We start from the raw sequence: 11,383 nt of genomic DNA, 5'->3' as shown, positions 1-11,383 counted from the left end.
AATAGATTTTTGATATTTTTGAAATGTAGAACAAGTTCTCATGGCTTTAATAAACTAGCTATTAAATCTAATATGCATGCAAAATAAAAAGATTATTTTTGTGATTTTTTTAGGATGCTAAATTATGCAAGTACTTTTTTTTTTTGAGAAACTTGGCTTTATGCATACAAATAAAAACATATATTTTTATATTTTTTTAAATAAGGAACCTTTTTTTTATTATTTTTTCCCTAAAATTTTGAAAAAAGACTTGTATATTTAATATCGGGTCAGTATCTTACAGTATAAGTTTACAACCCAAATATTAAATAAAAAGATTGGAAAACACGTGAGGGACCATAAAAAATTATAAAATGATTTTTCATTTTTTTTTAGAATTGTCTTGAAATTATTTAAGGTTTATTTGATAAAACACAAATAAATCAGCAAAAATAACTATAAAAAATTTGTTAGGACGTGTTTATCAAACACATTCTAAGAAACAAAATATATTTTTTCATTATAAAATTTCAGAACAACAGCATTTAAGGGCTCAACCTAGCCACGAGGCCGGGCCTTGACCAAAAACCTCAATAGTTTATCCAACCTAAAATTTAAAACACCCATAAAATTTATTCAAATATTTCAAATTGAAGCCCAGCCCATCAAACAAGAAGACATAAACTATAATAAATTAATAATGATAAAGGGTCTGCACCCAAAAACTCTCAAGTCTCAATTTACCTACATCCCCAGCATTCATATTTACCCAGAAACATGCATTTTCCAGCCAAATGGAAATGGTACTCCTATTCATGTTTTTGCCAGTTTCAAACTAGGATGTTAACTAAAGAGAACACAGTCCATCTAAACATGCAGTATCGTAACAAGAAAAGGAAGGGTTATACCTGGAGGCTCACGACTGCACAGAGGATGTGTTTGCTTCCATTGCTGTGCAGGGCTTAGAGAAGTTACCGAACTGTAAACCTCTGTTGTTGCTATGATGGAGAGGAAAAGACCAGTTGTTACTCTGCTACTCTGCTACTTGAAGGAAGCTTCTGTATCGTGACCAGTTGACTGCTGATGAAAAAGACCCTCTAGTACTGTTGCTCACAGTGTAGAGGAGGTGAAGTTTGAACTGCCATTACACAGTTTGAATCAAAGGCTGCTCACGGTTTGAAGACTTTGCTGTTGTTGACGTGGCTCTCGGCTGAACTAGTATTGCTATGACTTGTCGTTGTAGCTGCAATGAATGGAGAAGATGAAGTCACAGGTGTGCTGGTGTTGGTGTCATTCATGAGTTAATGGAATATCGATCCTTATGTTGAGAAATTGACAACGGAAAATACAAGATTATTTTTGCAGGTAGAGTATGCTGGGTAATTTTTTGGGAGAGAATTTGCTGGTCTTTTTAATGTAATAAGAGCTGGAATTTTAGTTTAGAGTGAAGTACAAATACCTGAGCAGAAGTTTTTATAAGATTTGCGTGGAAGGGTGAAGAGATGAGGAAGAAATTAGAGCTGGAAGGAGAGCACTTGAACATCTTTAATTTTCTCTTATTTAAACGAGAAGAAGATGATGAATAGTGAAATTATGGTATTGTTTAATTTGATTTCTAAACTTTTAGAATTTTGTAATGAAAACCCCCAACCAGCACTAATTTTTGAATCCCTTGCAGTTTCCAACCCTTGGCTTTCTTTGACTGGACCCTTAAATTTTTATGTTATTTTACAAAATGAATCCTTGGTTTCAAAATTTTTTCAATTTAACGTCTAATTAACCTTCAAACTTTGATTTCCTTGTAATTTTGTTCATCTTTTCACTCAATCGAACTTGTATAAATTAAACTCTGTCTTTTAAAATTTTAATTTATCAATTAACCTCAAGTTAGACTTTCAAACTTAATGTTTCACTGATTAAGTCCTTAATAAAATTAATTTGACTCATTAAAAGTCTAATTAAGTTCTTATACTTAATTATTTTGTTTAATTTGACCCAAATTAATTCTTAAACTTAATTAATTCTTTATTGGGTCTATAATTAAATCAAATTGCCCTATTAAAAGTCTAATTAAGTCCTCAAACTTAATTTTTATGAAGATTCATTTAATAATTATTTTGTTTGACTTTGAATCTGCATTGTTCTTTCAGTTTTAGATATAATAAGATACAACTGGGCTTCTAATTTTGTCCAAAACTCCAGTTTGATTCATCTATGTATTCTTTTTTTCAGCCAATTCTTACCAAGTTGCTCTTTTTTATTTTTTTATTGTTTTTTATTTTTAAAAAATAATAATTTTAGAAAAAATCAGAATTAAATTATGAAACTGACCGTTAGCTCTAAGTATGCTTTGTCATTGACTTAAATAAAGAAGAGCATGGGAAAACAAATCGAATGTGAGGGAAAAGGTTGAGAGTTTGACTCACGTGTTCTCTTTGTGTTTTTCGTCGGGTGAGAAGACTATGCATAGGAGAAAATAGCTTTACTTTTTTTTTTTTTTTATCTTCTCCTTTTTTTTCTAGTTCTCTTTCAAATTTAAATTTGAAAAATAAATTTATCTATATATAAAAAAAACGTGACTTGTATATGACTTGCATTCACCTAGTTAATCAACGTATTGAATTTTGTTTTTAATTTTTTACAGAACAATATAATTTTAGATTTTTTTATTAAAAACAATTTAGAAGATTAACCCGGATCAACTTGAATTTACCCTCCCGATTTATGATCTAAACCTTGCTTTAAATTAACTCTCAGATTAGGTTTTATAATTTTGGTAAAAAAAAAAACTTATATAAAAAAGACAAAAATATATTTGATTAAAGATATAAAACTTAAAATAAATTATTCTCTATAACAGTTTTAAATAAATTTTTATATTTTAAAAACAAAAGATATAGAAACACATATTCTTATTATCTCCGTTTTTTTCTAGATAATAACTAAACAATAACTAAGTTGATCGAGTCACGTCATAATAACTTCTATACTGAAAAGTTTGGTCGAGGGATTTTTTTTAATTTAATTTTTTTAATTTCATTGTTAAACTTTTTTTATCAGATATTCAAGTTATTTATGATCTAGCCAAATTATTTGAATCACATTAAAATATTTTTTATATAATTTAATTTTAAATTTCTAATAAAAAGATTTAAGAATGACACATCAAATTAAATTTAATAATAATATAAAATATTTCTTAAATATTTTTTTTGGTTATGTTTTTAAAAAATAATATGATTCCAATTTCCAACTACGGCGGAGGGCAGTCGGCAAGCTAGTAGATTGTAAAAACTCTCACCTTTAAATTTGGAGCTCCGACCCTTTACTTGTCAATCCCTAATTGGCCCAATGATGCAAAGAAAATTAGTCAAATCTATAAAGAAAAAGAACCAACGCTCCTTTGCACGTGCACAGCACGTGCCACCACCCTTACATAATTCCCATTCCTTCTCAAGAATCCACAAACCGTTACTTGCATACATAGTTTTCTTTTCCTCGGTTCCTTTTTAGAATAAAATCCCATCACCGGTAACCCAAGATACGATCGCCAGAAAACACCACCTAAATCTCCGGCTCCAGGTCATATTCTTAGATCCATGTTTAACTGTATTTTTCTGTATGCGTTGTGTGTATGTTTTAATGCAAATAGATTAGGTAGATTGATTGAATGGTACGTGCTTATGCTGTGAATTTGATGGGATTCGGGGTTTAAGAATTTTTTGGGATTTATTAAAATGGGTTGTTAAGATTTTGTGTCATTGAGGGAGTTTAGTTTGGTTTCTGAAGAGGATCGGTAAATGGGTCTTGTAGGCATGCAGTTTTGGGTAGGTTAATTTTTTTGGAGTTGTGGTGTATGATGTCAATTGTTGGAAGTTGAAGGAAAGGTGCTGCTAGGTGCTTGATGTGTTTTGGATTGGCAGAGAGTTTTGGGAGGTTAGTGACGGTGTTTTAATTGTTTAGAAAGAAAGAGGAATATGTTTAGGAATATAGGATGCGTGAGGATTTTGACTGTGGATGGAGGTGGGGCTGTGTTTTACAAACAATGGATGTACTGGGAACCTCCCTTTTGCCTTTTGTTTCATGAGCTCCACATGAGATCCTGAGTCCGTGTCGGTTGCTTAGGACGTGGTCAGATTGTAAGTTATATCTTTTCCAGGCCTGTATATTCTGGTGATTTGAGGGGGGGGGGGGGGGGGGGGGGCGGGGGGGGGGTGGGGGAGATATTTGGAAGATGGTCCATATGCCAATTAAACCATGAGAATATGCAGTAGATGGAGGAGAATGTATTTTGATTTTAGTATTATATGAAACTTCATAAGCCTCAAGTTAACAGTTTCATTTTAAGGATGCATAAGTCATCCTCTTTCTTAATAATATTAAGTGAGATCAGTTGTTCCCTGTTGAGCTTGAAACTTTTCTTCTATTTTATTTGAATGACCTTATGGATTTAATTGGTTTCTTGAAAAAAATTAGAATTTAAGCATCCATTAGTAATCAGTGCTTGATTGACTCAGCTAAGAGACATTCAGTGCTAATGAGCAGTTCTTATGGAAACAAATTTGTTCTGATTTTTTTCGCTCCTAAGTGCAGAAATGTATAACAATGTGGGACCTCAGCCTGGGGTGCCAAGACCTCCAACCAACCCCCAGCCCAATCCATTTGGGAATTCCTTCTACGGAGCTGGTTCAGGACTTATGAAAGGTGGGCTGGGTGCATATGGAGAGAAAATTTTGGGCTCAAGTTCTGAGTATGTACAAAGCAATGTAAGTAGCATTCTGAGGCTTTTATGTCAAATCATTGTGGTTTAAGCTTGCTGTTAGCCAAATGCTTCCGTTCTGGTTAAGCATGCAGTTCAGATGTGATTTATGTTGGACACCTCGAAACCTCATGCCAATGTCTTTAAACCGCTGGCATTTGCACCAATTCATTCCTCTTTTACATAAATGTTATGGGTTCATTTTAGAAATTTTTTCAATGAAAAGAAAGATAAAATTTTCTATTCCCATTTTCAACATTTCATTCTTGGGAAGATTAGATTGTTGTACTTTAGTTTGATAACTATGTGATTTTAACTGACATTTTCTTTTAAATAAACAGATAAGTAGATACTTCTCTGATCCACAGTACTATTTCCAAGTGAATGACCAGTATGTGAGGAACAAACTGAAGGTTGTTTTGTTTCCATTTCTGCACAGGGTAACTTATCTAATCTAATGCTTTTTTCTAGCCCACACCATTTTTTTCATATTGTCGTGAACTTTTGTCCTTACCATGCTTTTCTCAGGGACATTGGATGAGGATAACCGAGCCAGTAGGGGGCAGGCTTTCCTATAAACCCCCAATCTATGATATAAATGCACCAGACTTGTACATTCCATTCATGGCATTTGGTACCTATGTTGTTCTTGCTGGCTTGTCGTTGGGACTTAATGGAAAGTAAGTAGATTATATTCTCCAGTCAACCCAGCTTAACCTTAATAACTACTACATGTGCTGCCAGCAAGCTTGATCACTTTTCTGTGTTGGATGCATCTATGAATATCACCTCTGTTAACCCTAGTTGCAGTAATCATATGTTGGCAATTGTGAGTGACAGTGTTGCTTAATGTTATCACTCTCATCCCCTGATCCTGCACTCCAGCTTCTTTGTCTTTCATATTTTTCTTCCTCTTCCATAATTTTTGTGCGTGTCCAGGGATATCTGTGCTTGTATCTGTAAGCTTTAATAAAGCAAGTAATTTCTCAGCCTGATGAACCATTAGTTGCATTACATCTTTGATTCCACCAGATCTTCTATTTCATTTTCTTTTGCCTTTAACTTCATTTATCTGAGATCAAGTTAATTCCATTTGATGCTAGGTTTAGCCCAGAAGCTATCAATTGGCTGTGGCTGGTCTGGACAGGATGCTTTGTCCAAACCAGCCAAAAAATATCTGGAATTGGATCACATCATTGAACTTCAACTTTCTTTATCTTTAATTTGGAAATTAATTTCATGCTCTAAGCTCTGAAGTTTAATTCCATTTGATTCCAGATTTAGCCCAGAAGCTCTCAATTGGCTGTTTGTCAAGGGATTGCTCGGCTGGTTTATGCAGGTTGCATTGCTCAAAATGATACTCCTTTCATTGGGTAGCGGGGAGGCGCCCTTGTTAGACATTGTTGCATATGCTGGGTATACCTTCACAGGCATGTGTTTTGCTGTCCTTGGAAAGATCTTATCTGGATACTCTTACTACATTTTGATGCCATGTGCCTGCTTATGCATGGGAATTTTCTTGGTGAAGACAATGAAGAGAGTACTTTTTGCAGAGGTGAGGAGCTTTGATTCTAGCAGACACCATTTTCTCTTGCTCCTCATCGCTTTGGTTCAGTTCCCATTTTTCGCATGGCTTGGCAATGTTAGTGTCAATTGGTTTCTCTAAACTGCTCTGTTATGTTGTAGAAACATGTATTTGTAGAGTTATGAAATATCAATTTTTTTTGGTATATTAGCTGATTTCGAGGTGATTGTTTTTGCTGATAAGCATGTGAATCCACTGCTCTTTTCATCCACTTTGAAATCTGGGAAAGTCTGTTGTTTGATGTGTTGAGAAAATGTAAGTTTCAACATTACAGATAATAAATTTATCCTATGGATAAATGGACATTTGTTCAACACTTGAAATGCATTAATGAAGAGTACAGATTATGACACCTTCTCCTTCGCTGGAACCACTGATTAGGAAGTGGAAGCTTGCCTCACTGGACTTTATTATAAGCTCGAGTACATGGAATTTTTATGATGAACCGTTGTGAATTATCAGTAACTTCTCAAGTGCTGTGATCTTGCTGCTCGACACACTCTGTGTTTGCCCTTTGCCCTCCTCTGCAAAACGGAATGTTTGGTGGACACCTTAAGCAATTGTGGGCAAAGTTGGCTCTAACTGCGACTGTCCCGTTAATAAACTGTGGTGGAAGATTTCCTATAAGAAAATTGTCTTCTAAGAGCAAGCTTTTCCATGAACTCCCCAGTTTGGCTCCGTATTCTAGTGGGATTCGTCCAGAGAACAGATTATGGGATAGATCAATTGATGATAAATTCGCTATATTAACCAAGCTGATGGGCAGATGACCATGCAACCTGTTAGCGTGTGCGTCCAGCACACGAAGCTGTAAACCTTCCCTAGGGTATGGCATTGGCTCCATTTCCGTGAATTGATTATTTGAGATGTTAAGGCGTTCCACCAGAGGCAAAGTGAGAATTTCCTGACGAATGAGACCTGAAAGCCTGTTATCACTCAAATCTAGTACTGTGAGGTGTTGGAGGACGCTCACAGGTGAAATGTGTCCTGATAGTACATTATGGCTCAGCGACAATTTTCTCAAGTTTATTGGAAGATTGGGTACAATTCCATCTAGATTGTTGCTACTAAGATCCAATGTGCTCAGCTGCCACAATGCGGAGAGGTCTGGAATTCTGCCAGACAATGCATTGTTTGACAAGCTTAACTGCACCAAGCTTCTCAAAGTTGTAATATCGGCAGGAATTTTGCTAGAGAGGTTGTTCTGTGACAGGTCTAAGATTTGAAGATGCTTGAGATTAATGATTCCTTGAGGTATTCTCCCAGTGAAGAGATTTTGAGGCAATGATAGTCTAGTGAGCTTCTGAAGGTTGGCTATGGTTTCTGGTATTGGCCCTCGAAAGTTGTTTTTGCTTATCCTAAGGGAGGTAAGCTCTGTCAGATTCCCGATCGATGCTGTTAGAAAGCCATCATACCCAGCAGGATCAAGATCAATTGCCATTATACGGTTGGCCGATTTGTCTGTAGGGAATGTGCACAAGATCCCTTGAAATACCCCTGCAGCCTCACATGGATCGAATGCGAAATCCCAGCTATGGAGGTAGGAATACCTCACAATCGAGACGGGATCGACGGCCTGCATCAGTGCCTGAAGGGCTTCAACATCTGATTTCAATGTTACTGAATGTACTCGAGTTGGTATATGGAGTAGAACTATGGATACAGTGACAGAAAGCAAGCAAGAAGAAAGGAGGGAGCGCAGTTGTTTGGCCATTGGTTCAAGGGAAGGCAGGCGATCTAAACTTTCGATGGTTTGCTTGGCTATCAAAGACTTCGCACACTTATAATGGCATTCTGATAATAGATGATTCATGACTATTTCATTGCAAGAAAGTGGCTAGCCATGCCAAGAAAGTGATTTAGAAACCTTTAAAGAATGATTTCAAGGTGGTCATTCCACTTGAAACCATTTCAACTACCCTTCTTTAGAAAAACAAGATTGTGATCCTCAATTTTAAATAAAAAACAGTATGAGAAATGTTCTTTCAAGGAAGAAATTCAAAGACTCTGACCCACTAGAGGTAATTTAGCAAACATGGTGCCATTGTCATCCATTGAACTGCACCAAACATTAGCTTCATGTTCAATTTTATATTTGCAAGCACAACCCGAAATTTGACTCTGTTTTGAGAGTTATAACCCTCCCACAATCAAATTAATATGGCTCCCAATCCTCCCCCATTAAATGGCAATGTTTGCTTAATTTATCATTTCGACTGATATGCATTTCCAGGGAAAGAGTAACCCTAGCGAGAAACAATCCATATACTTACAGCTAGTAATATCCTGGCACACAGATATACATGCAATAGCTGAGAATCATACATTGAGCTATTACAATCAAGAGCACTGATTGATGTGATTGCTCTTTCAAATGGAAAAAAGAACTAACAAAAATAACAATATATAGGATAACATGGAAAATGAATCCCCAGAGCTGACTGTGATGCTACTCTCTAGTCCTTAAAATGCAGAGTTTCATGCCCGTGTATGCAAATACATACTATATAGTATATACATACATCAATGCCTACGGGAACTTAGAGAAAGCATGTATAGTTCCTTAAAAGTTGAACTCAAAAGTGCTGAGTTCAACACCCCAAGTTCAGCCAAGATCAGGCACAGTTAAGTACTCGTCGTCATCGTCTGAGATTTCAATTCTAGGCTTCTTATGGGGCATGCTGGATTTGGTGGGTCTGCATGAGTTCACATTGGTTGGTGGTGAGATTGGCAGTTGAGGAACTTCAGCTGCTGCTAGAGCTTCTTGAGGAAGTTGCTCACCGAAAAGACCCATGTCAGCTAGCCACTCAAACTCTCCTAACTCAAGTTGCTCTTTCTGCACAGGTAAGAAACAAGAAGGTTACGAAAGGACATTGACATTTGAGCGACAATGCTCAATCCAACAGCTTTGACATCAATTATTTTTCGTCATCATATAACAGGAAAATGAAAAAACATTACCCTACATTTCACGAAGGCAAGGTTGGGTGCTCAGAGGGGTCATTGAAATGCAAAATCAGAAAGTAACTGCTAGTTTCCATATTTAGAGAGCTACTATAGCTTCCTTGTTCTCCGAGAGACAGATTATCTTGGGTTGGGATTAGGGCAAACTATATTTGGAAGAACTATATACCATTATACAGTCAATCAATAGTCCATGTCCTAAGATCTTGGGCAGGCAATTCCCACTTTATCCCAATCTTTTCATTCTTTGGGAAGACAATATTGGATGTAAACAAAATCCAAGGGAATGTATTTAGTCCTCACAAAAGCTTCTTATTACCTTGTCAGTGGATGATTCAAACTCGGAAAACTGTAGCAAGTCATCAACTGCCCATGAAGTGGCGAAGCTCGATGTTTGCTGTGCAGGGATTTTCATGGGAGTTTGCTGTGCGCTCTGATTTGGTGGCCCTGAAGAATTCGTCTGCGTGTCCTTGGAGCAACTCGAGCTTAAAGCCACTCGGATTCCAGTGGCCAGAAACCGCTGGTGATTCGCAGAAAGGCTACCAGCTGAATGGATTGGTTCATCACAGTCCCGGCAAAAGAGGGCCCTGTCTTCAACACAGAAAATGAAAGCTGCCTTCTCCTGAAAAATCAAATAAATTAGAGAGACAGATGAGAAACACCTCCCAATCATAAGAATAGAAATTCATGGACATACGAAAACTCAACGAAGAGCATTAAGCCTCTCATTTGATAATTAAAACTAAAATTGAGCATTTTACATATCAAGTAACTTCATCTGTTATTCAAAAAACATAAAAGGAACCCCTCATAGATTAACCCTTAATAAGTGGACAGAACCTGCAAGGCCTCATCTTCTCATCGGCTAATGTAGGCCGCCTAGGTGTCTTTTGTAATTGAATTCAAGATGGATGCCTCAACTACACATTCCTAGCTGGTCCCTTTTCCATAGACTAACCCTGTGAAACTCTATCTCTTTCAATTTAACTTTTTTCTCTACTATGAATCACCATAAACATCATTCAAGAAATTGATTCTACAATCATCATTCAAGATCTCAACCTTCAGCAATGATTCCTTAGGGCTTTCCCCTTCTTATGTCTTCTTGGAACTCAGAAGGAGTACAAGTAAATAAATAAATATACATGCTCGAATTCCATATTTTGCAAACACAAAACAATTAGCCATAGATAGATCACAAATGCAATAGGTTCACCTAATAGTCGAGAATTAAATAATTATACCAAAGGTGATAAAGAAAAGTACTTGGCATATATCACATGGAGGCAGCTTGTTGGAGAGGCACTGGAGAAGAAGCCTTTGGTGCTTGCTAGCAAGCTTGTTTGCTGCATGAACTTCTATGTCACATTTAGCACAAAGTGCAGCCTCATCAGCACAACAAATCACTGTGGCGGGTGCTTTCTCACACACATCACACTGAATCTTCATCTTGCTTAAAACAGACCAAACCTCCTCCTCTCTTTTAGCAGATCCCCACTTGGTTACACCACCTCTAGTTTCTTTCTACCTTTTAAGTGAACTCAGCATACAGTAAATGAGACAGTGAAACATATGTTTCAAAGTAGCTCAAAAAACAGCCTGAAAAGATAATAATCTTTTTCCCAAGAAACTACTGGCCAAACAACAAGAGAAAGAAAGAGTTCGGCCACGAAGAAAAAGGAAAGAACAGAAGAAGAGAGGAGAAACTATGAGAAGGTATAATAATAGAAATGGGAGATGGGAGCTTTGTGAAGTACTGTATAATGCAAGCAAGAATCTGTGGAAGATACAGAAAGAGGAGTGTTTGGTGGAGAAACCAAGAAGCTGAGTGTGTGCAGATAAGGCTCAGAGATTTTGCCAATCAAAAACTCAAAGCCTTGTGCATGACATCAATGCATTGTGGGGTCGGACCTCCATGTGTGGACGTAGTTTTGTCAGCAAAGAGCAAGTACTTAAAAGGTGAATGAAGAGTGCATAGCGTGCAACATTCGTCTCCAATCTATTCATGAATCTCCAATCTATTCATGAATCTTCAATTTGATCCTTAAACTATTTTTTTCAATTGGGTCATTAATGTAATTACATTCCTTCTTTAT

At 36.5% G+C, this 11,383-nt stretch overlaps 3 protein-coding genes across 5 annotated transcripts in view; 1 reads left to right on the top strand and 2 right to left on the bottom strand.

Moving 5' to 3' along the window:
* The window catches only part of LOC127903909 (uncharacterized), a 62,178-nt gene extending 55,503 nt beyond the window's left edge, over positions 1–6,675 (top strand). Inside the window, exons 1-5 of one of the 2 annotated variants that reach the window (XM_052448432.1) lie at positions 3,437–3,561; positions 4,573–4,745; positions 5,080–5,178; positions 5,267–5,418; positions 6,017–6,675. In XM_052448432.1, the coding sequence (XP_052304392.1) occupies positions 4,575–4,745; positions 5,080–5,178; positions 5,267–5,418; positions 6,017–6,404 (810 nt within the window). In that variant the 5' untranslated portion in view covers positions 3,437–3,561; positions 4,573–4,574 and the 3' untranslated portion in view covers positions 6,405–6,675. Of the gene's footprint in view, positions 1–3,436; positions 3,562–4,572; positions 4,746–5,079; positions 5,179–5,266; positions 5,419–6,016 lie in introns of those variants that run through there. The other variant, XM_052448431.1, reaches the window with a different exon arrangement.
* The window catches only part of LOC18106904 (LRR receptor-like serine/threonine-protein kinase FLS2), a 71,943-nt gene extending 63,807 nt beyond the window's left edge, over positions 1–8,136 (bottom strand). The window contains exon 1 of one of the 2 annotated variants that reach the window (XM_052448430.1): positions 7,691–8,136. In XM_052448430.1, the coding sequence (XP_052304390.1) occupies positions 7,691–8,136 (446 nt within the window). The remainder of the gene's footprint in view (positions 1–7,690) is intronic. The other variant, XM_052448427.1, reaches the window with a different exon arrangement.
* Positions 1–10,805, bottom strand: part of LOC127904496 (B-box zinc finger protein 24-like) — a 61,100-nt gene extending 50,295 nt beyond the window's left edge. The window contains exons 1-3 of the mRNA XM_052448433.1: positions 10,554–10,805; positions 9,607–9,909; positions 8,894–9,159 (exon numbers count right to left, since the gene is read on the bottom strand). Of these exons, the coding sequence (XP_052304393.1) occupies positions 8,929–9,159; positions 9,607–9,909; positions 10,554–10,736 (717 nt within the window). The 5' untranslated portion in view covers positions 10,737–10,805 and the 3' untranslated portion in view covers positions 8,894–8,928. The remainder of the gene's footprint in view (positions 1–8,893; positions 9,160–9,606; positions 9,910–10,553) is intronic.
* Positions 10,806–11,383: the final 578 nt, after the last annotated feature.

The sequence above is a fragment of the Populus trichocarpa genome, chromosome 17, assembly GCF_000002775.5.
Source record: "Populus trichocarpa isolate Nisqually-1 chromosome 17, P.trichocarpa_v4.1, whole genome shotgun sequence".
Classification (NCBI taxonomy): Eukaryota; Viridiplantae; Streptophyta; class Magnoliopsida; order Malpighiales; family Salicaceae; genus Populus; species Populus trichocarpa.
This window is presented reverse-complemented; position numbering and strand designations above follow the sequence as displayed.